Source organism: Ornithorhynchus anatinus, chromosome 19 (genome assembly GCF_004115215.2).
Source record: "Ornithorhynchus anatinus isolate Pmale09 chromosome 19, mOrnAna1.pri.v4, whole genome shotgun sequence".
Taxonomy (NCBI): domain Eukaryota; kingdom Metazoa; phylum Chordata; class Mammalia; order Monotremata; family Ornithorhynchidae; genus Ornithorhynchus; species Ornithorhynchus anatinus.
This window is the reverse complement of record NC_041746.1, coordinates 6328923-6354780: the sequence shown is the minus strand read 5'-3', so window position 1 is coordinate 6354780 and position 25858 is coordinate 6328923. Positions and strand designations below refer to the sequence as shown.

Here is a 25858-nt window from a genome sequence, read left to right as displayed (position 1 = left end):
GCCAGGTAAAATAAGCAAAAGCGAGAAAAGAAATGGTTCCACCTTCTGCTGCTGCTCCAAAAATTTGCCAAGCAGAGAGTGAAGGAATGGGAAGTCCAGGACAGCTCACAAATACATAAATGTCAAACAAATTCTATTTTATGGACCTGCCATTTGAATTCATTCATTCAACCATATTTACTAAGAGTTTACTGTGTGCACAGCATAACCAGTGTTCCTCCATAACTTTTTTCGCCCCACAAGCAAAATGCCAAAATTAAATATAAAGCACCCACAAATTTAAGTTAGACATCACCGATTTGGTAAATGTGCACTCGCTTTTTCCTCTGAAAGATGAAAAAGAAAAAACTCTCAGGAATTCAGTAACTGCCAATATTTCACTAATTTTTGGACACTACTGTAAGAAATCACAACTATTGTTTTCCACGTTGTCTTATGCTGACCAGCCAAAAAAATTATTGCAGTTGAACTCCTACCTTTGCTAGTAGGGTTTTACCACAGCCAGGTGGACCAGCAAGAAGGATCCCAGCAGGGGCCAGTAATCCAAGGGCTTTAAACTGCTCTGGGTTACGCACAGGAGCCTGGGAACAAAAATATCAATAACAGTTAAATCTCTCTCTCTCTCCCCAACCCCGGGGCCCCTAGATGAAAGGTAGGCTTAAACTGCCACCTAGATATGTCAGCTCACACATACTGTGGACTGCTTTAGGCACTAGTTTTGAAAATGAAGCCCTAAAAGTTGTGCAAGAAAACATTTTAATGGTATTTGTTAAGTACTTACTATGTGTCAAGTGCTGTTCTAGGCACTGGGGAAGATACAAGGTAATCAGGCTGGACACAGTTCCTGTGCCACATGGGGCTCACAGTCTAACTTGACTGCAAAAGGGAAGTTCACATACTGTTCTCCCCATCACACATCAGAAACAGCAGCAGTTAGAAATTCAGCCCAAAATCTATAAGACAGTCATACTGCAAATCAAATTACTTTCTGCTCCCTATTTGGTTATATACTTAGACAAGATCAAACTTCCACAAATAATGAATATGAAACAATCATGCTGCTTTACTTTTTCCTTGTGTCTGTTACCTGTTCCCTTTCCCCTTGAGAGCGTGCGCCCCTTGAGAATCAGAGTCCCTCACTATTCTATTAATTGCTACCACTCCTATTATTTTCTATTGCTTTTACACTACAATTATATTATTACTACTACACAATCACTAAGGTTGACAGATGAGAAACTAAAATTTCCACTGCTAAAATACTTTCAGTTGGTTATTTTAATTTCCCCCCTTTTCATAGGATCGACTTCAGAAGGTCTCTCTGACATAAAAACACTTATGTACACAATTAGGTACTGCAGTATGTAGCTTCACACTTGGTGGTTTAAAATATGCACTCATGTCAATTTAGACACACCTACCAATATGGCCATAGTGAGCTCCTCGCGGATATCTTCTAGAGCCCCAATATCTGCCCATGTCACATTGGGGACAGTGACAAAGCCTTCTCTCTTGGCAGAGGGCTGAACTGAGGACAGAGCAACAGTGAAATCATTCATCTCAATGCACAGCATTTGCAGCTGTTCCTCGAGGAGGGGGCTTTGCTCCTTTAGCAACTCCAGCAGCTTTTGTAATTCACCCTAGGCAAGAAAAGGAGGAAAAAAACACCCAAGTGACTACACCAGTTTCTTCAAAACTCTGTTGCCACTGAACACTTTAATTAGCTTCTCTGTGAATTAGTTGCCCCTGTTCCAAAACAGGAAAACAGCACAAAAAAAGACGTGTCACAGGAGATTTAAAGTACCTGTACAGAAAGCTCTGCCTTCTTGACCCCCTCCTCAGTTTCCATCAACGCGGCCTGGTCTCCTTCACAAGATGAACCTCCTGCCTGTAAATGCTGCCCCTTCTGCTCCCCGAGGTTTATTAGGACTCTGTTCACAGCACACATAGCTGCTTCCCGACACAGTGCCATAAGGTCAGCACCAACATAGCCCGGTGTCTGATGGGCTAAGTGGTGAAAGTCAAAAGACTGGGGGAGCCTCAGCTTTCTGCACAATGTCTGAAGAATTCTGTGGGAAAGGGGAGGAAAAAAACAAAGCAAAATTACAAAAAAACGTGACTTTTGTTCCAATCCAGAAACATTTAGCTATTTTGAAATGGTCTCCAGAAGCTAGTTTCTATTTATCCATCGCAAAAGCGCTCAACTGGTCTCAGTCAGGCAATGGAAACATATCCAGCATGGTAGTAGCAACTGCCATGAAAAATGGGCATGACTTGCAGGTCCCAGCAGGAAAACATATACACGCCTTCCTTTCCTTCCTCTACTTGAAGCATTAGTTAGCTGTTAGCAGCAAACAGGGGAAGTACACACTGCGCACTTTCTCTCCGCCTTTACACTTGAACTATTTTCCTAAGTCAGGCAAAACTGGGGTTCTTCTTACAGTTCTTCCCATTCCTATCCCTGCAATGTCATCGGTGGGGAGAGCTGGGTCTCATACTCTGGGTTTAACTGCTGGAACTGGCATTCCTAGGCTCGGATCTTTTCTACCTCATATGCCTTTCATTTTCCAGTGCTCGTGTTCACAAGATTACTGCCCAAAGCAAGTCAGGAAACTGAATTCCTTGACACTGTAGCCACCTGAACAAACCTCATTCTACTGAAAGATACCTTTCCCTAGATGCCTCATCCGGAATTCCTAGGCAAATCTCTCGGTCAAATCTTCCAGCTCGTCTCAGTGCAGGGTCCAGTGAGTCCGGTCTGTTTGTCGCCCCAATGACCAGGACCTGAGCAGTAGCAGCCAAGCTATTCAGGTCTGAGAGAGAAGGAAGCAATTGAGGGATTGTCAGTTGCTTGAGGGCAGGAATCATATCTAATTCTACTGTATGCAACCCACCCAACCTCCCCGTCCCCCCCACCACAGCAAGTCCTTAGTACAGTGCTCTCCATATAAAAGGTACTCAGTAAAAACTAAAAATTGGGCAGGGATTCTGTCAGGAGGCAGCTTTGCTCTGGGTCTAAGGAATGTGGATAGGAGTGGCTTGCACTATCTTGGAGGGTGGACCCACAGCAGCCTGATCTAGATTATCACCTGCCATCATTATGGAGACTGTTCCAGGGTGAGTCTGGACTTTCTTTCAGGAAGCAGCACTGCTGGGAGGGGAATTCCATCTTTACTGCCTGCAGCCCTGTATCCCCTTTGGACCTGGATCCTAACTGGAGTGCTCTCCAGCTTCAGAGAAAGCAACTGGAGATGGACCTTCACCGTGCTACAAAGCCCCAATGCCTTACTACAACCTATCATCATTATTAAAAGTCAAATGCGCAATACTATTGTTCAGGACTCTGAACTCCCTCCATTCACATGCATGACCTTCGTACAGTTACGATTGCAGTTTGTATAGAGTGTGACAGAAAAGCACATTTTTGGCCAGGATTCACAAGGCAGCCCCCTCTGGCTTAAGATCGGATTTCGGACAAAGTCATACATGCCCGTAAGTAGCTCCACTGGGACTTAGAGCACTGTACGATTTAGTTTAGCATCAAGTCGTTTGACTGAGCTCTTTAGTTTCCTTAAGCCATGACTGAATTAAATAGGGTCTGATGAGGGTCCCCTGAACTTCCTAACGTCATGTGATACCGTCAGGAGATTTGATAGAACTGTGCATAAGCAAACTCTGTTCAACTGCCACTTTAAAGGGAGCTGGGGAGACCCCAGTCCTCACTCAATGGAGCACCAGTAACCATTTGTGGCACCACTAGCTATTTTTCCACTGGGGCCATATTTTCAAGAGTGTTTGTAATGTGAGAAAGTTGAAGAAAGCTCTCTGAACTGGAGCTAATGCTAATTTGGTTAATATAAAGTTCAGATAAATGAACACCATTTGGAATGGCAATTTCCCAACAGGGGCACAACCAATTTTGTTGTTTTTGATGTTTCCCTCCATCATCCAAACTAACTGTAATTTATAACATTAGTCACCTGGGTACACTTGTTTTCTCCAGTCATGTTCTGCTGAAGCAAATCAAAGACTTGTGCTGGGGTTTCGAATTTTTTTTTTGAGGGGGAATAGGATAAATGGTACTTGAAAGAAATGTAAAGAGAACTTTTCAAAGTGTTTTCAAACAGACCATCCATGCAGGTTAGAAGCTGGGCTACAATTCTCCTTTCCATATCTTTTGAAGCAACTTCTCTTTTTGGAGTGATAGCATCAATCTCATCAATAAATAGGATACACGGTGCACTTGACTAGGAAAAAAAAACCAAACACACATCAATGACACTTCAGGAATGCCCATTCTCCATTAAAACTGACGTATCTAAGGGCCAGGAACCAATCCTATCCATGAAATGGGCCCCTACAGTTTGTTTCAAGTGACATTGTAATGTTCTGGTCATAGTTCACAAAGCCCAAACTGCTTTTCTTTTAAAAGAGCTTATGATGAAATCCCAAGCATAAGGAACTTCAAAGTCTAAATGGACAGCCTAGGTTCATCACAATTGACATAAGTGAAATGATTCATAGGTATCAATTCCCACTTTGATTTTCTGGAAAGCACTGTAAAAGGAGTTCAATACTGTAAAAGGATTATCCATGAAATGAGGAAGTACAAAGGGTCACCCCCACATATCCACTCCATTACCAAAACCTTCTGGTCTCACCTTCACAACACTGCCAAGATCCACCCTTTCCTCCCCATCCAAACTACTACCTTGTTAGTACAATCACTCATCATATCCCAATGGGACTACTGCATCAGCATCCTTTCTGATCTCTCAACCTCCAGCCTCTCCCCACTTCAGTCTATTCTTCACTCTGCTGCCTGGATTATCTTTCTACAAAAACACTCTGGACATGGCACCCCCTTTCTCAAAAATCTCCAGTGCTTGCCTATCAACCTTCGTATCAAGTAAAAACTCCTATTGGCTTCAAAGCTATCACCTTGCCCCCTTCTACCTCACCTCCCTTCTCTCCTTCTACATCTCAGCCCATACACTCTGCTCCTCTGTTGCTAACCTCCTCATTGTGCCTCGTTCTAGCCTGTCCTGCTGTCGACCCCAGGCCCATGTCCTACCTCTGGCCTGGAATGCACTCCCTCCTAACATCCGCCAAACTAGCAAACCTCCCCACTTCAAAGCCCTATTGAAAACTCACCTCCTCCAGGAGGCTTTCCGAGACTGAAGGCCTTTTCTTCTGCTGCTCCTCCCCTCACCATCACCCCAGCTCCCTCCCTCTGTTCTACCCCTCCCCCACCCCATAGCACTTGTGTATATATGTACATATTATTCCATTTATTTTATTAATTATGAATATATATCTATAATTCTATTTATTTATATTGATGCTATTGATGCCTACTTTTGTTTTGTTCTAGGCTGTGAGCCTGTTGTTGGGCAGGGATTGTCTCTGTTGCTGAACTGTACTTTCCAAGCGCTTAGTACAGTGCTCTGCACACAGTAATCGTTCAATAAATACAACTGAATGAATTGAATGAATGAATGAGCCCTTGGGACTGGGATTACATAATATATTACTTTTATGATCTGATTAAATAAAAGACTATTAAGTCAAGAAAGGAAGTCGTATGCCCCAGAATAAGGACGTCTAGATTTAAGACCTTGATTATTCATGCTAATGGAAAGGAGTAGGAGAGACTGAAATGGGCAAAAGGGTGTAGCACCACTTTGGATTACTCAAAATGATGACTAATGTCACTAAGAAAAAGAACCTGTCCAAGCTCTGGCAGGCTCTTTCCATGGTTCTCCCAACTCCCAAGTACTGTGGTCTAGTGGAAAGAGCACTGTGGTGGGAGTCGGGGGACCTGGGCTCTGCCACCTGTCTGCTCTGTGACCACTTGACACTTCACTTACTTCACTTACCCATTCTTCAGTTTTCTCACTTATAAAATTGGGGTTAAATACTAGTTCTCTCTTGAACTTAAACTGTGAGTGCAATTTGGGACAGGGACGGTGTCTGACCTGATTACCTCGTATCTCTCCCAGGACTTGGGGGAGTGCTTGGCACACAGTAAGTGGTTAAACATCACCAATATTATTAGATTAGCATATGTAGGACAATCAGAACTAATGGGTGGATGGATCAATCCATGTGCCCCTATTTGTAAGCTTAACCTGTACTGACTATCGAATATACCCATCTCGAAGTGAAGTGTGACCTAGTGAATACTGCACAGCCCTGGGAGTCAGAGGACCTGGGTTCTAGTCCACTACTTGTCTGCTGTGGGACCTTGGGCAAAGTTCCTTCACTTCTCTGACCCTCAGTTACTTCACCTATTAAAATGGGGATTAAGACTATGAGCCTTAAGTGGGCCAGAGACTGTGTCCAATCTGAGTATCTTGTATCTTCCCCAGCACTTAATACAGGGTCTGGAACATAGTAAGCACTTAAATGCCATAAAAAAAGGCAAGACATCCATTCACTGTTTAGATCAAGTTCGAACAGAACAGGGTCATTGTAGAAATAGCACACTGATCTAGCTTTTTATATATTGGAGAACAAGCACAATTCTATTTCAAATCACTCATAATTATGAGACACACCACATGCAGATTTGATTAGCAGGGAAAATTAAAAATAGCCTGGATATCTGTCTCTCTCCCTGCAAAGAAATGGCCCATTTCTACTCTACCCAACAAATTATTAAATCAGCCTGCAAATAAAATCCACCAACTATGTGCTTAGGTCTGAGTTGCAGACAACAGAAACCACCCTTCCTCACCTCCACTTTCTTCTCTGCACTGCCCTTCGATTTTAAAGTCTGTGTTAAATTAAGTAACTTGTTCCTTACCGTTTCAGTTACCACTCAAGTCCCAAAAGTGAAAGTTCTTGCTTTATAAATTGAGGTAGGTACTCAAGTAGTTAGTATAGATTTTGTAGCATGCTCAGCAGTATCTTTATCATTAAGTACCCATTTCTTGCTTACAACAATCCTGTGATGACCAGGGACTGGCAAGAGGGAGTATAACTTTCATTTGCTGATAATGGCATGTGCTTACCCATATAGTTACATACTACTACTAAGAAGTAGTATTTGTTAAGCCCTTTCTCTGTGACAAATGCTGTGCTAAGCGCTGGGTAGATACAAGATAATCAGATCGGACACAGGGCCTGTCCCACATGGGACACATAGTCTAAATATTTTATAATCACACTGCTACTGGAGATTCATTCATTCAATACTATTTATTGAGCACTTACTATATGCAGAGCTTGGAATGTACAATTCAGCAACAGTTAGAGACAATCCCTGCCCAATGATGGGCTTCCAGTCTAATAAAATGCCTAATCAAAATGGATATGCCAGTTAGCATTAAGGCTCCTGAGTAAAAGCAGTCCTTGCTACTAAATATCATAAAATCAGAATGGTCAATGGATGAAGAAATAATTCTGAACATGGACCCAATAATAATAGGGCCTTAAGCATAATCTTACAACCACAGAAACAAGTACTTAGATGGGTGCCTGCTGAACTTACCACAGCTTGTTCAAAGAGCTCTCTCAGCTTCTGTTCAGATTCTCCAGATACTCCGGATACAATCTCCGTAGCAGCTATTTTGAGAATTGGCAAGTCAAGTTCCTAAGGCACAAGCACACACATACACACACACACAAAACCATATTGGAGTTGCCAAGTTTTAATCTTTGAGATTTCCTCTGATGCTGCCAGGAGAAAGAGAAACTTGTTTTCCTAAAGATCCAATTTTTAAGACAGGATCTGCCTGGGATGCTGCTTAATGCAAAGAAATGTACTGATGACTCAATAGCCTAAGCTTTTAGTTATAATTTTATTAGCACACCCGGCCTGGGAGTTCCTTTGACTATTGATTCAAATTCCACAAATGTTTAGCCAGATTTGGAGGCATTAGGAAGTTCTTCTGATCTGGGGAGTTATCTTTACCCCACTTCAAGCTGGAGCCAATCTATTTTGAAATATCATTTCCCTACAGATGACAGACAACAGGAGCAGTGACATGGCAAGTTTGCCCCACACCTCCCTCGTAACATCTCTCCACCTTAATCTTGAGGCAAGTCACGAGAGGGGAGGAGATAGAAGGGGAGGAGAGGGCGAGTCCCTTTCGGTCTGAAGCCACACACCAGGAGGGCCACCAAAAAATAACCCAATTATGCTCACCTTCATGGATGGGATGCCTAATCAGTCAATTACGTATTTGCTGTTACCATTCAACTCTTGCTTCACCCTTTCAGACCATATGAATTTCCACAAATTCAATTAGTAGTAGTAACAATGATATTTGCTAAATTCGCCATGTACTAAGCGACTGGGAAAATACAATGGTCGCATGAGACATTTCCTGCCCACAAAGAGTTTACTCTCTAGGCATTTTACAACAAATGACTGCCTAATGGGGGAGCCTCGGAAATAAACAGGGTATCTCATTTCTTGAATGACTCCTCTTCTTGAGAATATGAGAGACAGAGAGAAAGAGAGTGCATGCCAAATGCCAGTATTTCTTACCCCAGCAATTGCCTGTGCAAGTAATGTTTTTCCACACCCCGGTGGTCCATGCAAAAGAAATCCCCTAGGTGGAACCACACCCAAGTGGTGGTATACTTCAGGATGACGCATATGGATCAGCATCTTGCATACTTCCTGTTTGGGGGGCGGGAGTGGAGCAGAAGAGGAGAGAGGGATGAGATGGACCTCAAGTCAGTGTTCTAATTCAACAAGGAGAGGCTGGGAACTTTCAGGCCTTTGGGCTGTTTTTAACCCCTCAATATGGTCTAATAGACTACTCCAAGATCCTGCTCTCCCTGCACACACAAAAAGACACACAGCCGGGCCTTATTCCCTTCCATTTCTAGCCCACTAACAGCTGGGAGGAAACATTCTGGATTGGACGAACCTTTAGGGTTGCATCATTGCCTCCCACATCTTCAAACTTCAAAGCAGAGATCTGCAGCTGTAGCCCTGTGGATTTAGCTGCCGAGAGGAAAAGGGAGGAGGGAAGAATATACTTAGTGAATTTTGTGAAACCGCTCCCTACACGCTCATGCTGCCATCAGATATTGAAACATTTCAGATCTCATAGAAAGGATCAGGGCTATGGAACAAGTCCCCACCTTACTAAAAGCCTACACACCGACAGGAGAGATCATTTCCTTCCCCTAAAATCATCTTGTGAAATTCCAAGAACCAACTCCCGGTGCTACAATCAACATTATCACATACCACCCACATATATGCAAACTGCCAACACTCTTACTGGTCTCACCTTTCTTTCGCAAAACATCTTCTATTTCTCCATCCACTTCCTGAAGGGTTTCCTGCCTTCTTTTCCCTCTCTTCAGCCTACCCTTTTTTTTCCTTTCTCTCTGTGGAAGAGAAACATCTTTAGAATCCTGGATGGAGAAGATAGGTGCATCCCAGGAAGCAAGCCAATTATAGTCAGTCGCTTCTACAGACCTCCAAGCCATTTCAGGAAACGCACTGCCACCAACCTCGAAGGTTTCAAGAGAAATATCAGTTGAAAATGGATTTTCTCCTAGGAAAATGTTATGACTGATGTTTAATTACGACCCTGAAGTCAGGCTTCAGGGCCAACTTTGATTTTCCCATTCCAATGATCTACCAAAATAACATTCAAAAGTCTTTATTAAGCAGCCTGCAGGAGAGGGAGTAGGGCAATTCTCTATTAATGGAGGTCAAGTCAGAAGCCAGTCTTTTATGAATAGAAAAGACACTTGATTTTAGAAGTAATAATGCAATTGATTTTCTAAGAGATTTTTCCTTTCTCTCGAGCCTCATACCCTGAAACTAAAGCTTAGAGGGCAGCAGTCATCGCTTTGGCAAAAGCAGGTGGTCTGGGGCTAAGGGGAATCCCCAAGCTACTGAGAGGTTGATATCCATGGGCTGGGGTCGGGTCTAGAAATGGATTGCAGGCCTGAGTAGAGACGGCTGGCAGGAGGATGTGACTGGAGGAAAACTCCTAAGTCAATCTGGCTGAGGCCAGAGTACAGGCTGAGGCAGTCCTATGACAAGGATCAGAAAGGAGTGAAATGAATTGCCATTGACTCCACAACCTCCAGTCTGGTTCAGCTCCTGCCGATACTCTGGGGGAAACTCTGTCAGCCCAGAGGACTGCCAGAGTTTTGCCTCAGTTCTAGGGCACAAAAGACTGCTCCAAATTGAATCAGTCTTTCTGAGCCTCAGATTCCTCTTGGACTTTGGGCAGACTGTTTATCCTCTCTGGGCCCCTATTTCCACCACTAAAAAAAACACAGGATGTGCTCATTTATAAAGTGTTATTAGATCCTAATAGCCAGGCATTTTTATTTTTATAACAATTTGACTACTGCATCCGCCTCCTTGCTGACCGCCCTTCCTCCTGTCTCTCCTCATTCCCTTCCAAACTTCACTCTGCTGCCTGGATCATTTTGCTACAAAACCAGTCATTCCGTATTTCCCCACTCCTTAAGAACTCCCAGTGGTTACCCATTCATCAATGCATCAAACAGAAACTCCTTACCATGGGCTTTAAAGCACTCTTGCTCCTCCTATTTTATCTCACTGATTTCCTACTACAACAGAGCTGGCACATTTTACTCCTCTAATGCCAACCTACTAACTGTACCTCGATGTCATCTATCTCGCTGCTGTCCCATTGCCCATGTCCTGCCTCTAAGCCTGGAACTCCCTCCCCACTTCATATCAGACAGACCGCTCTCCCCCACTGACCATCCCCTAAGTTCCACAGCATTTATGTATGTATCTGTATTTTACCTTAATGACTGTCTCTCCTTCTAGATTGTAAGCTCCTTGTGGACAGGGAATATGTCTACCAATTCTGTTATAATGCACTTTTCCAAATGCTTAGTACAGTGCTGTACACACAGCAAACACTTAAACACAACTGATATAAACTCCATGCTCCCTCTTCACTCTACAGCATAATAGCCAAGGTAACTCCATTATGAGACTCCTGAAATGTCTGTAGATGCTATTATACCCCACAGCATCTGATTCTAAAGGTCCTTCTTTTGCCAAGCCCCAACAATCCCATGAATTTTTGGTGGAAAAGCAAGCATAAAGGCATTATGCCAATGAAAACAGTGCCATGGGACAGGCTTTGCCAAGTCAAAGGGCTTGGTCACTTGATTTTCCTTTCAGGGTACCACACCCACTGGATTCTAATGACACACTGCTATAGACACTCTCTTCCTTTCCCACAGCATTAATGAAAATCAGATAACAGCAGTCCCTCTTGTGCTACCAATTCTCATGATACCCAGTGGCACCACAACCTAAATGAGAATTGCTGCCCCAAAAGGAAATGCCATCAGCTCTCCAAACCCTCTCCCTTAGCATGCATTTTTGAAATAAGATCAAGGTTGAGCACTAATAAATCTCCAAAACTCAACCTTTGGGACGGTGCCCTTCTCAGACCTCTAAATGTCATCTAGATTCTCCATGTTCATTCCAAATCTACTCAAGGAGTTAGGACGTGAACTTCCCAAAGGTGGCTTTGGATGTACTAAACATTTTTAAAAACGAAACTTCACAAATAAGGTTTCATTGAAATGAATGGTTTCGCTGACTTCACTTTGGCATATGTCACAAACTGCTTAAAAAATAAATATCTGATTCTGAACATCTTGCTGTTGGGTCAGTGTTACTACCTTCACTTTGCAGAAGACAAAGAGAAGTGAAATAATTTGCCTTAGTGAACAGCAAAGCCAGGATAAGAATTCAGTTCAGACTCCTGGATTGTGCTCCACTGAAAGTCACACCATCGGTTTTATAAACTGTGGCTGAAGCTAACCCGGGACAAACATGTTTATCTGGAAAAGTTGGAATCAGAGCCATTCCAAAGGCAGACTTGGAATCCAAAACAGAAAAACATATTGGCTCTCCTCAGTTCTTCCAACTCAGAGAGTGAATTATGGTCAGGTATGTGGGGAATGCAACTGACCAAGAGTGAGAAGCTATGAAGATACATTTAGCAAAGGGTGTAATTTTTCCAAGAGAAACAGCTGTACCTCTGAAGCCAACTTTTTATGATCACCTTCATCCTCCTCTGAAAGATCAAAGAAATTGTCTTCTTTTCCACCTGGGGTTCTGTCAATGAACCAACCACCTTCAGAGACCTTGGTAAAAGCAGGGATCTTTGGCAGGGAGGAATCTCTTTTAGGGGTGGCCAATGATGTTGGGCTGTTGTTGGCTGCTGGCTCAGTAACAGATGTTGCTGGAACAGAGTCTACATTTTCTTTACGGTATAAGGACAGTAAAGAGCTGTTCATGTGATTTCTGGACTGCAAGAAAAATGATTTGTTATAAATATGGAGTCAATACACAATCACAAAATGCTGAACACCTCCAGCAATGTTTTCTGTATTCACCCTTTGAAACTAGTTCCTGAATACATCTGTTCTCAAATGCCACACTCTGATGATGTCACAAATGAGTATTTGTCCTTTGTATTACCACTGCATTAGGCTAAAATTTGATAACCCACATAAATGAAGTTTCAACTTATAGAAATCCTCTTGCTCTAAACTTAGGTTAGATGCAAAAATCGATCATGCTAAAATGAGTTCCCCAGAGAAAACCTTTTTTTTTTTTTTAAAAAGAACAGAGTTTTCCCTCTCCTCTTTGATGTGAATAATTCAACAGTAAAGCAAAATAGCTTTAGCTTATACCTGTACCTTCAGCATGGCTCATGACATCCAGAAACAAAAGGCCAAAAGGTTAATTGAGCAGCAAATGTTATACCCGTTAATACTTTTTTAACCCTAAATTAAATTGGCTGCTTAAGTGATCATCTGCTGAATTAGCATTTACTGGGAGGAATAAGGGGAAGGGCAAGCTCTTAGTATTCAACTTCTATGTAAATATTTTTAGAAACTCTTTAAAGGCTGAAGACTAAAGCTAACTCTTGGAGGCTGTCATTAACATAACATTGCCTAGGGCAACAAAATAATCAGGGGGAACTCACTGACAGCCCCACTGACAGCAATAGAGATTACAGCAGCACCATAGTAATAAGTCGCATTATAATTTCTAGAAATGAGGCAGTCTCACTGGATCAAGAACCTCCGGATACACAAATATAGAGATACAAGCTCCATCCAATGTCACGTAACAATGATATCAAAGAGCTAGTTTATCCTAAGGGAATTGGAATGAAAATTAGCAGCAGCACCATTCTTTTTTTTTTCCCCCCAAGGGACCCGAAACCCACAGGAAGATACAAAGAACTCAGTTTGATCACAATAACGAAACCAATAGATTTCTCCATTTTTGCAATTTGGAGCATCACTTGAACATTAAAATGCAGAACTAACTCTTCACTTTGATAAAGTTGGCATTTCGCCAATAGCTCGAAAATAAAGGCAAAGCGGGAAGGAATGATGCTTATTTTGACAAATCCAACCTCTTCTCCCCCTCTCACTACAAACTATTTTGGTTTAGGATAGCTTACAGGCAGGAAGAGTAACTTACTGGATGATCTGGATAATCTTCAGCATCTGAGTCGTCATCTGAATAGCTTTCAACGCATCTTTGATTTAAAAAAATGGAAAACGAGAATGTTTTAGCAAAATTACTTTGGGGAGAACAGTCTACCACAAAGAGTGCACAAGCTATACAATATGCACTGACTTTCTTCCTTTATTTCTTCCTTCAGTCAATCATTCAGTCAACAGAATTTACTGAGCACCTGTGTGCATGGCACTGTACTGAGCCCTGGGTCAGAATACAATAAAGGATCAATAAGACATGGTCCCTCAGGGGGCTCGCAATCTAGTACATGTACATAAAAAGTACAGAAATTGGGCTACAATTCGTTTTGTCATGACAGACTTAATGAAAAGCAGACTAATTTCCCTTCTCTGTTTAAGAAAATAGTTTGTTTTGATGAAAATGACAACACAACATATTCATCACAAAAGTTATATACTGATAGTTTTTCTATATAGAATTTCCCAAATCAACAACAAAGGGGATATTAATCCAAAACTATGAACAAAACCCCCCCACTATGCTAAATTACCCTTAAATTCAACACTGCCTTGCTGAATCATAAGAACACAAGACCAATATTATTTTCTTTGGAATGCAGAAGGATCAAGAAACTAAACTGACTGGCTGATATGCAGTATAGAGTCTGATTTCAACAAAGAGGGAACAGGAACACCAATGCTCTGAGCTGGCTATATAGTCTCAATTCACAGTCAAGTGATCCTTGTCACCCACTTGTCACCTTTAGGCCTAACACTTAAGAAATCAGGTGTGACAAGTCCAGATTAATCAAACAATTGTATTTACTGAGCCCTTACTATGTGCAGAACACTTAAGCCCTAGTGAGAGTACACTATAACAGACACATTCCCTGACCACAACAAGCTTACAGTCTAGAGGGGGAGGTAGACGTTAATGTAAATAAATAAATACATAACAGATATGTACATAAATGCTCTGGGGCTGGGAGGGGGGATGAATTAAGGCAGCAAGTTAGGGTGACACAGAAGGGAGTGGAAGAAAAGAAAAAAAGGGCGGGCTTAGTCAGAGAAGGCCCTTTGGAGATGTGCCTTCAATAAACTGGGGGAGAGTAACTGTCTGTCAGATGCGAAGGAGAGAGGGCGTTCCAGTTCAGAGGCAAGAAAGGTCAGCAGAAAGATAGGCGAGATCGAGGTACAGTGAGAAGGTTGACATCAGAGGAGTGATGTACACGGGCTGGGTTGTACTTCACTCTGCTGCCCAGATTTATTTTTCTACAAAAACATTCAGTCCACCTTTCCCCACTCCTCAAGAGCTTCCAGTGGTTGCCCATCCACCTCCACATCAAACAAAAACTCCTTACTACCAGCTTTAAAGCAATAAAGGTCACTTCCCTACTCTCCTACTACAACCCAACCCAGACACTTTGCTCCTCTAATGCCAACCTACTCACTGTACCTCCATCTCATCTATCTTTCCACTGACCTCTCGCCTATGTCCTGCCTCTGGCCTGGAACACCCTCCCTCCTCATATCCGACAGACAATCCTTCCCACCTTCAAAGCCTTAATGAAGGCATATCTCCTCCAAGAGGACTTCCTCCCTAAGTCTTTATTTTCTCTTTTCCCATTCCCTTCGGCATCACCTTGACTTGCTCCCTTAACTCATACCCTCCTCAGCCCCACAGCATTTCTGTATATATACATGTAATTTATTTATATAAATGTCTGTTTCCCCCTCTAGACTGTACACTCATTGTGGCAGGGAACACGTATGTTATATTGTTGTACTATACTCTCCCAAGTGCTTAATGTAAGCACTCAAATACGACTGATTGAACACTTACTCATTATTCTCATGTGTTTGCTTTGCTCTTTTTGCCAAATGCTCATCTTCCAACCTTGTTAGGCCTTCAAGTTCTCTCTCACTATTGACTATGCCGAACACTGGAATAAAAAGAAAAACAAAATAAAATTTGGGATTGGTGAAAACAATATTTCCTATAGGTTCTTGATGCTTCAACTCTGATAAACTCACCTTTTTCTACTTGAATTCGAAAGGCATTTCTTTTTCTTCTACCGTAGTCTACACTAAAAGACAACAACAAACAATTTAAATGGAGAGGTCTTATGAGAGATTTCAAATGGAAATTCTGCAATTGTTATTTGTCACTTTTCTTGTCCCCACCTCTCTTCCTTCTCATTTACCCAACAACTTCTCTATGTCTCTTATACCAAAAAGGCAAAACAAAGTAGACGGTGGGAATGATAAAGGGGGGGTGGGGGGCAAAGAGTCCAAAATTCAAATGAATTTCAAAAGAAATTTGGCAAAAGTGCCTCTATTTCTAATGTTTAACTGCAAAGTGGAACTCAGAGCATGCAAGACCCGATATAAGGAAAGAAAGCGATGCTCCCTCAGTGCTCAATATCACATTCACTCAAGTAGCATTAAAAGGTGGTGGTGGAGATTGAGGGCATTTGAGTTCCCCCTTTCCCACCCCCATGGCCAAAGTTTCTAAACTAAATTTTAGAAGGGAGACCTCCTAAATAACAATCAGCCTTTTTTTGCTTAGAGTGGTAGGATTCTTTCAAACCTATTCAGCTCAAATGTTAGCAGAATTGCTATTTTCTAGAAAAAGTTTAACTGCTCAGGTCATCCATTAAAGAACCTGTTAAAGGAGGAAATCCTGCCCACTGTAACACTGTGGAAAGAGCACGGGCTTGGGAGTCAGTGGTCATGGGTTCAAATCCTGGCCCTGCCACTGATCAGCTGGGTGACTTTGGGCAAGTCATTTAACTTCCCTGGGCCTCAGTTACCTCATCTGTAAAATGGGGATTAAGGCTGTGAGCCCCACATGGGATAACCTCATTACCTTGTATCTACCCCAGCGCTTAGAACAGGGCTCAGCACAAAGCGCTTAACAAATGCCATCATTATTAGTAATAATAAATGCTGGGCTCAGTCTTAATCCCCACGTTACAGATGAGGTAACTGAGGCACAGAGAAGTTACGTGGCTTTCCCAGGGTCACATGACAGACAAGTGGGGGAGCCGGGATAAGAACCCACTTCCTCTGACTCCTAAGGCCCATGCTCTTGCCACTACGCCACGCATTGTACTAACCAAACTACCTTCCCAATACTGTGCCATAAGACAATTTGTTCTGTTCGTTACCCAGACTTAAAAGTTCTCAGAAAGAGAGTATCAGTGGCTACCCACGGCTTCGGGAATTCTTCAGCGAACAAACCCAACTCTTGACGGAGAAGTCAGCTGGGGATTGAAAGTTGTCTTTAAAGTTAAATGGGTTCCAAGGTACATCTGGAGAGCCTCGCGCGTCTTTCAGACCAGCTTAAGGAAGAGCAGAGGGGTATGGGATGCTCTCCCTCTAGCAGTCCAACGCTATCAGGCAGTAAGCGTGGCAAGGGCGACCTTGTTTTCCAGACTTTTTAGGCCTAGGGCAATGCTAACACAGGGTACTGGATTTACAACATTCATCATTTGTTTTGTTGACTTTGGTCAATGTTGTTCGTCTACATTAAAACTGTGTTTATGAACCACCTGAGGTGGATGCAGCTGGAATATTTCAGGTGAGGATATTCAAATAAAAGATCTCTATCTCTGGGGAAGCAGCATGGACTAGTGGAAAAAGCACCGGCCTGGGAGTCAGGGGACCTGAGTTCTCATCCCAGCTCTGCCACCTGCCTGCTGGGTGACCTTGGAAAAGCCACTTAACTGCTCTGTGCCTCAGTTTCCTCATCTGAAAAATGGGAATTAAATACCTGCTCTCCCTTCCCCATAGACTGGGGGGCGGGAGGAGAGAACACCTATCCTTGATTCAAGAAACCTTCAAGGCCGTGAAATGCACAATCTCATTTGACTCATTTGAGAGCCCCTAGGCACAATGGCCCAGAGGTGGGACTCAGTGAAATGTGTACGAAGGACAGTCTGTTTGTGGTGACAGGTATAGGCAGGCAGGTAGTGGGGGACTAAATAAATAGGGAACGGGGCAGATGATGTACAGTTTTGAAATCCATCACCAGATATTTTGACTTATGGGGCCTTACCGCAGGGTTCTCAGCAGAGCAGTAACATGGTCACGATATAACTTGAGGATGCTAACTTTCAATGTGCTATGTTAGAGGAGATGGCTGGAAGAGGCTGAAGGCCAGGACACTGGAAAAAGGCTACCGTGATAGATCAAGAGTAAGCTAGCTAACAGGCTTGGAAGAGGCCACAGGGCAAAGAGGAAGAGAAGGTTCAAAGAAATATACTTCAAGAGGAAATGACAAGTTGGTAACACAGTGATGGACTGGATAGGGAGGTGTGACAACAGGATGGTCGGTTTCAGAGTGACATACAACTGAATAGGGGAGTTGGAAAGGAAACAGTAAGCAAAATCTGAGAGCACTAAATCGCTGGTTTACTCACCTGTACATTCTTTGCAAATCAGCTGCTAAGACTCCAATGTCCACATATTTGTCATATCTGTGACTGGTTAAGTACTACAATATAAAATTTCATACAATTATTTAATTTTTCTAATTCAGTGACAGGCCCACCTGAACTGGTTAGGTGAGATCATTCAAAGTGTTGTTTACACTGTACCCTGAAAAATTCTATTGGCTGGCCTCTGGCTCGAATCCCAAGAAAGAGGGGAAAGACATGACCAATGGCATCTCTCGAAAAGTGTTCTACCTGCTTGTCTTTCAAAATGGCTGCACCTAAACTACCTTATCAATGGTGTGTGTGTGTGTGTGGGGATGAGAGGAGAGACACCTATCCTTCGCTCAAAAACCCTTCAAGGAAGTGAATTACAAAATTTGACTCATCTGAGAGCCGCTAGAACCAAAGCCCTTCAAATCTGAAAGTGAAGAGCTCTGCACACAGTAAGTGCTTAATAAATATTACTTTTACTCTAAAGAGTTCAAAGCAGCAGTGCCTAGTAGACAGAGAGGATAGAGTATGAGCCTGGGAATCAGGACCTGGGTTCTAATCCTGACTCTGTCTGCCTCGTCTGCTGGGTGACCCTGGGCAAATCCTTTCACTTCCGCTATGCCTCAGTTTTCTCATCTATAAAACGAGCATTAGGACTGTGAGCTCAGTGACAATCCCAATTTTATAGATGAGGTAACTGAGGCACAGAGAAGTGAAGTGACTTTCCCAAGATCACATAGAAGACAAGTGGTGGAGCTGGGATTAGAACTCATGACCTTCTGACTCTCAGACCCATGTTCTTTCCACCAATCCATGCTGCTGGTGCACCTGGCCTTGATCTGCTTGTGGAAATAAAAAAAAGAGTGATCTCGAGATATGTTTTTAATAAGGCTTCGAAGGTGGAGAGGGTGAACATCTGTCAGATATGAAGAGGGAGGGCGCTCCTAGCCAGAGGCAGGATGTCAGCGAGGGGGTCAGCAGTGAGATAGGCAAGATCGAGGTACAGTGAGTAGGTTGGCATTAGAGGAGCAAATGGTGCAGCCTGGGTTGTAGTAGGAAATCAGTGAGGTGAGGTAGGAGAGGGCAAGGTGATGGAGTGCTTTAAATCTTATGGTAAGGAATTTCTGTTTGAGGCAGAGGTGGATGGGCAACCATTGGAAGTTCTTGAGGAGTGGGGAAACATGGACTGAACGGTTTTGTAGAAAAATTATCCAGGCAGCAGAGTTAAGTATGGACTGGAGTGGAGACAGAGGAGGCAGAGAGGTCAGGAGGGAGGCTGATGTGGTAATCAAAGTGGGATAAGATAAGTGCTTGGATTGTGGGAGCAGTTTGGATGGAGATGAAAGGATGGGTTTTAACGATTTCTGTGAAGGCTGAACCAACAGGATTTGGTGTGGGTTTAATGAGAGAGATGAGTCAAGAGTAGTGCCAAGATTAGGGACTTGTAAGACAGGGAGGATGGTGGTGCTATCTGCAGTAATGGGAAAGTCCAGGGGAGGATAGGGCTTGGGTGGGACTGTGTAGAGTTCTGTCTTGGACATATTAAATTTGAGGTGTCTGCAGGACATCAAAGTGTTACGTCCTCAATAGGTTGGGTAAGACTGGATTTACAACCTTTTGCCGGCAGGCACATTATTATTTTTACTTAGCGAGGATCAGAAGCATTTGTTCGGGGTTCCTGCACTTTCTTCAGATCTGGTTCTTGTGATCTGACAAGGCATCCTGAGGAGACTTACACTGCCTATAGCCAGAAGCAGGATCTTCCAAGGACATCCAGTTTCAGGCCCAACAGTATATACACAACAGTTGCAATGTGTAACTCGCATAGCTACAAGGTCTGGACCTTCCAAAGAAGTGATATCACAGGGGTTGAACAATTTCATTAGCAAACCCTGCATTCCTGGGAGAAAGATAGCAAGAAGTCCAGCCATCAATCACAACAGTTTGTGTTCCAATAAATCTTTTGAAGTACACTTACCCATTTTCCTAATTAACGTACATATTCGCGGATCTCCAGCATTCCCTGGGTTTGATAGGATTTATACAGATATATATTCATGGGTAAATTGAACATGCTTGATACACAAGCAGGATTTTCACTAATTGGATTTAATTTACCCAAAGTGCCACTCATTTTAAAGTTGGGTCAAAGTTTGCTCACAGAGGCTCATCAAAGGTTCCCTCCTTGGCCTGTCCACGACCCTCCGTGCCAACTTTCTAGGTCAGCCTAGAGACCCATCTTTTTTTGCCTCAATTTTACATGATTGACCTATTCCACACCGACTACAACAGCCATTTGGAGAACTGGAGCTTTCCCCTGAGTCATCAAAACAGTCCCTAAAAGTAACAATGGCTTGTATATCCAAGAAGTTCAAGTTGGTTTACAAGCAGAGGGAATTATATGTGGAGGGCTCAAGGCTCAATGGATGAGTGATGAGGGAAGCAGTGTTGCTTACTGGACAGAGCACGGGGCCTGGGAGCGAGTCAGAACGACCTGCGTTCTAATCCTAGCTCCACTTCTTGTCTGCTGTGTGACCTTGGGTAAGTCACTTCACTTCTCTGTGCCTCAGTTACTTCATCTGTAAAATGGGGATTAAGCCTGTGAGCCCTATATGGGACAGGGGCTGCATCTCACCCAATTACCTTGTATCATCTACCCCAGCGTTTAGTACAGCGCCTGGCACAGACTAAGCACTTAAATACTACAATTATTAGGAAGTGCTCTCCTTTTGCGGGTGGCATTGCGAGCCAGGCAGAATCATCTAAGAGCAAAAGATAAGTTTGCCCATCCTGCCTCCTGCTGGTATCGCTAGGCAGGGAACTGCATGCCCTGGCACCCCTAGGCAGGGGAACACGTAAGTTGGCTGAGTACATACTTCTCTGCCTTGGCCCATGCCCTCTCCCACAGATAACCAATACCTGGATGGTGGGGAGAGGGCAAGGCTTTCTGCCAAGACTCTGAAGGGCAAGATTCCTGTCAGCCCCTCAGTTTGCCAAAAAAAACATCACCTTTCAACCCCTGATAGATCCCTGCAAGATCATCACAATAATAATAGTATTTGCTAAGCACTTACTATGTCCCAGGCACTGTTCTATGCACTGGGGTAGATCCAAGCTAAGCAGGGGGGACACAGTCCCTGTCTCACATAGGGCTCACAGTCTTGATCCCCATTTTACAGATGAGGGAACTGAGGTCCAGAGAAGTGAAGTGAGTGACCTGAGGCCCCGCAACAGACAAGTGGTGGGGTCAGGTTTAGAACCCACGACCTCTGACTCCCAAGCCCGTGCTCTTGCACTAGGCCATGCTGCTTCTCTGACAGGACCCCCCGGCTCGGTCCAAGTGGGATTGGAAAACGGGGCAGCGGCTGCAGGACGAGGATGGAAGAACCGAGCATGGGCCTGGGAGTCATGGGTTCTAATCCCGTCCCTGCCACTTGGCTGCAGTGTGACCTTGAGCAAGTCACTTCACTTCTCTGTGCCTCAGTTCCCTCATCTGGAAAATGGAGGAGACTGCAAGCCCCATGTGGGACAGGGACCGTGTCTGACCCAATCTGCTCCAGCGCTTAGTACAGTGCCTGGCACATAGTGAGCACTTAACAAACACCATAATTATGATTATTACCTCACTTCCCCATGCCTCAGTTACCTCATCTGGAAAATGAGGATACAGGCTGCGAGCCACAAGTGGGACAGGGACTGTGCCCAACCCATTCTGCTCCAGCGCTTAGTACAGTGCCTGGAACATAGTAAGTGCTTAACAAATACCATAATTATGATTATTACTTCTACTTCTCTGTGCCTCAGTTACCTCACCCGGAAAATGGGGATGGAGACGGTGAGCTCCATGTGGGGCAGGGACCGCTCCAGCGCTTAACAACTACCATAATTGTGATTGGGACAAGGACTGCGTCCGATCCAACCTGCTCCAGCGCTTAATACAGTGCCTGGCACATAGTAAGTGCTTAACAACTACCATAACTATGATTAACAATAGTGCTGGTTTTTGTTAAGCCCTACCACCTCACTTCTCCATGCCTCAGTTACCTCACCTGGAAAATGGGGATGGAGACGGCGAGCCCCTTGTGGGACAGGGACTGCCTCAGACCCAACCTGCTCCAGCGCCTAGTGCAGTGCCTAGCACATAGTAAGCGCTTAACAACTACCATAATTATGACTAATAATAATGGTGGCATTGGTTAGGGGCTTATTACTTCACTTCTCCGTGCCTCAGTTACCTCACCTGGAAAATGGAGATGGAGACGGCGAGCCCCATGTGGGACAGGGACTGCCTCGGACCCAATTAGCTCTAGCGTCTAGTACAGTACCTGACACATAGTAAGCGCTTAACACCTACCGTAATTATGCCTATTATTCCCTCACTTCTCCGTGCCTCAGTTACCTCACCTGGAAAATGGGGATGGAGACGGCGAGTCCCATGTGGGACAGGGACTGCCTCGGACCCAATTAGCTCTAGCGTCTAGTACAGTACCTGGCACATAGTCAGCGCTTAACACCTACCGTAATTATGCCTATTATTCCCTCACTTCTCCGTGCCTCAGTTACCTCACCTGGAAAATGGAGATGGAGACAATAATAATAATAATGTTGGTATTTGTTAAGCGCTCACTATGTGCCGAGCACCGTTCTAAGCGCTGGGGTAGACAGGGGAATCATGTTGTCCCACGTGGGGCTCACAGTCTTCATCCCCATTTTACGGATGAGGTAACTGAGGCACCCGAGAAGTGAAGTGACTTGCCCAAAGTCACACAGCTGACAAGTGGCCGAGCTGGGATTTGAACCCATGACCTCTGACTCCAAAGCCCAGGCTCTTTCCACTGAGCCACGCTGCTTCCCTACGAGTCCCATGTGGGACAGGGACGGCCTCGGGCCCAATTAGCTCTAGCGTCTAGTACAGTACCTGGCACATAGTCAGCGCTTAACACCTACCGTAATTATGCCTATTATTCCCTCACTTCTCCGTGCCTCAGTTACCTCACCTGGAAAATGGGGATGGAGGCCCCATGTGGGACAGGGACTGCCTCAGACCCAATCTGTTCCAGCGCCTAGTACGGTGCCTGGCACACAGTAAGCGCTTAAGAAACGCGGTCATTTCTTAACCCACCTGGACGATCCGCTGCTTCAGCCTGCGGTCCACGAGGCGTCCGGGCCTGGGCTTCATCTCCGGCCGACGAACGAAGCGCCGCCTCAACCGCCGCCGCCACGTTGACTTCGAGCTCTCGCGAGAACTGCCCTTGGCCCTCGCCCGGGCCGAATCCTGTCGCCGCTGACCCTTTCCCCCTCCCTTTATTCCCGCCCCCAACCACTTTTCCATCCATCCCAAGGACTGTGGAAGGAAAAGAAAAACAATGAACGCGGAAAAGCCACTCCACCTCACCAGGCTTCTTGGATTTTTCCCGCCCGCGGGCCGCCTCCGCCGCTCCCCCTCCCTCTCGAAGACGCTTCAAAAAGCTCCCAACTTTATTGATTCCTGTGTGGCGGACATTACCGTAATTCTTAGGATTCGCCACCCAGCCGCCGGCGGAAAAACGGATTCTTAGGTGGAAACGTTGTAAAATCGGAAGCACCTTGGCTGGAAGTTGGGGAATTGGTTTCTCAGCCAAGGTCCGGTACCCTGTGTTACTCACTCGTTCATTCGATCGTTTTTATTGAGCTCTTACTGTGTGCACAGCACTACGAAGCTCTTGGGAAAGCAGCGTGGCCTACATCTACAATAAGTCCGCTGCTTTTTACGTCTTCCTGAAAGGCGAACGGCACACTCTGCAGCTAATTCCCAACACTCCAAATTGCAGATATTCAACATTTATTTATTTATACCCACCTTCAGGCTTTAAATATATACATATCAGTTATATGTATATATATGCATATAACTAATATATATCCGTTATAAATATATCCGTTATATATATATGTCCGTTATATATATATATGTATATATGTAGAGAGAGATAGATATACATATAACTACTATATATCAGTTATCTATCTATCTATCTATCTATCTATCTATCTATCTATCTATCTATCTAATATATGTCAGTATGTTATATATATAATGATATATATAACCGAATAAGTAACTGATACATATATATATATATGTATCAGTTACTTATTCGGTTACTTCATTCTGATATAGTTGTACTTCTTAGAAGTTACACCTTTGTTCTCCCAGCGTGGGTCAGTGGAAAGAGCACGGGCTTAGGAGTCAATGGTCATGGGTTCTAATCCCACCTCTGCCACCTGTCAGCTATGTGACTTTCAGCAAGTCACTTAACTTCTTGGTGCCTCAGTTACCTCGTCTGGAAAATGGGGATGAAGACTGTGAGCCTCACTTGGGACAACCTTGTATCTCCCCCAGTGCTTAGAGCAGTGCTTGGCATATAGTAAGCACTTAACAAATACCAACATGATTATTTATTATTATTATTACAATACAGCAATAGAGACAATCCTTGCCCACAACGAGCTCACAGTCTAGAGGGACAAGTTCACAGTCTAGACAACATGACCCACAATTATAGATGATCAATATGCGGGATTAGAACCCACCACCTCTGACTCCCAAGCCCGGGCTCTTTCCACAAAGCCTCGACGATTGAACAAGTGAATGAATATGATCGAATTGTAGCTTAGTAAAAATAATAACAATCACGTTGGTATTTGTTAAGCGCTTACTATGTGTAGAGCACTGTTCCAAGCGCTGGAGTAGAAACAGGGTAATCATGTTGTCCCACGTGAGGCTCACAGTCTTCATCCCCATTTTACAGATGAGGTCACTGAGGCCCAGAGAAGTTAAGTGACTTGCCCACAGTCACACAGCTGAACGCCCCTGTTCACACCTATCCCGCCGTCGATCCCTGGCCCACGTCCTCCCGCTGTCCTGGAATGCCCTCCCTCCTCACCTCTGCCATAGTAACTCTCTTCCTCTCTTCAAAGCCCTACTGAGAGCTCACCTCCTCCAGGAGGCCTCCCCAGACTGACCTTCTCCTTCCCCTCTGCTCCCTCTCTGCCCCCCCTTCACCTCCCCTCAGCTAAGTCCCCTTTCCCCTTTTCCTCTGCTCCTCCCACTCTCTCTTCCCCTCCCTCAGCACTGTGCTCATTTGTATGTATTTTTATTACCTATTTATTTTGTTAATGAGGTATCCAACCCCGTGATTCTATTTATTGCGATCAAGTTGTCTTGTTTTTGTCCGTCTGTCTCCCCTGATTGGACTGTAAGCCCGTCAATGGCAGGGATTGTCTTTCTCTGTTGCCGAATTGTCCATTCCAAGCGCTTAGGCCAGTGCTCTGCCCATAGTAAGCGCTCAATAAATACTATTGAATGCATGAAAAGCTCAAGCGTGGCTCAGTGGAAAGAGCACGGGCTTGGGAGTCAGAGGTCATGGGTTCGAATCCCGCCTCCCCCACTAGTCAGCTGTGTGACTTTGGGCAAGTCATTTCACTTCTCTATGCCTCAGTGACCTCATCTGTAAAATGGGGATTAAAACTGTGAGCCCCATGGGGGACAACCTGATCACCTGGTATCCCCCCCAGTGCTTAGAACAGTGCTTTGCACAGAGTAAGTGCTTGACAAATACCACCATAGACTGTAAGCCTGTCGAAGGGCAGGGACTGTCTCTATCTGTTACCGATTTGTCCATTCCAAGTGCCCGAGCACTGTTCTAAGCGCTGGGATAGACACAGGGGAATCAGTTTGTCCCACGTGGGACTCACAGAAGCAGCGTGGCCTAGTGGAAAAAGCCTGGGCTTGGGAGTCAGAGGTCATGAGTTCGAATCCCGACTCTGCCACTTGTCAGCTATGTGACTGTGGGCAAATCACTTCATTTCTCTGTGCCTCACTTACCTCATCTGTAAAATGGGGATTAACTGTGAGCCTCATGTGGGACAACCTGATGACCCTGTATCTCTCTGTGCTCTGCACATAG

The 25858-nt window shown here is 44.3% G+C and overlaps 1 protein-coding gene across 2 annotated transcripts in view; it reads right to left on the bottom strand.

Annotated features, from left to right (window-relative positions):
* Positions 1-23265, bottom strand: part of NVL (nuclear VCP like) — a 47065-nt gene extending 23800 nt beyond the window's left edge. For both annotated transcript variants that reach the window (XR_003753665.2, XM_029047147.2), the window contains exons 1-15: positions 23032-23265; positions 17904-17977; positions 15514-15566; positions 15323-15422; positions 13481-13538; positions 12019-12291; positions 9255-9354; positions 8886-8962; positions 8498-8632; positions 7496-7597; positions 4130-4247; positions 2669-2813; positions 1805-2069; positions 1422-1640; positions 477-581 (exon numbers count right to left, since the gene is read on the bottom strand). Coding sequence is in view for 1 of the 2 variants with exons in the window: in XM_029047147.2 (XP_028902980.1) it covers positions 477-581; positions 1422-1640; positions 1805-2069; positions 2669-2813; positions 4130-4247; positions 7496-7597; positions 8498-8632; positions 8886-8962; positions 9255-9354; positions 12019-12291; positions 13481-13538; positions 15323-15422; positions 15514-15566; positions 17904-17977; positions 23032-23241 (2034 nt within the window). In the remaining variant the exon portion in view is untranslated. The remainder of the gene's footprint in view (positions 1-476; positions 582-1421; positions 1641-1804; positions 2070-2668; positions 2814-4129; positions 4248-7495; positions 7598-8497; positions 8633-8885; positions 8963-9254; positions 9355-12018; positions 12292-13480; positions 13539-15322; positions 15423-15513; positions 15567-17903; positions 17978-23031) is intronic.
* Between the last annotated feature and the right edge of the window lie 2593 nt (positions 23266-25858).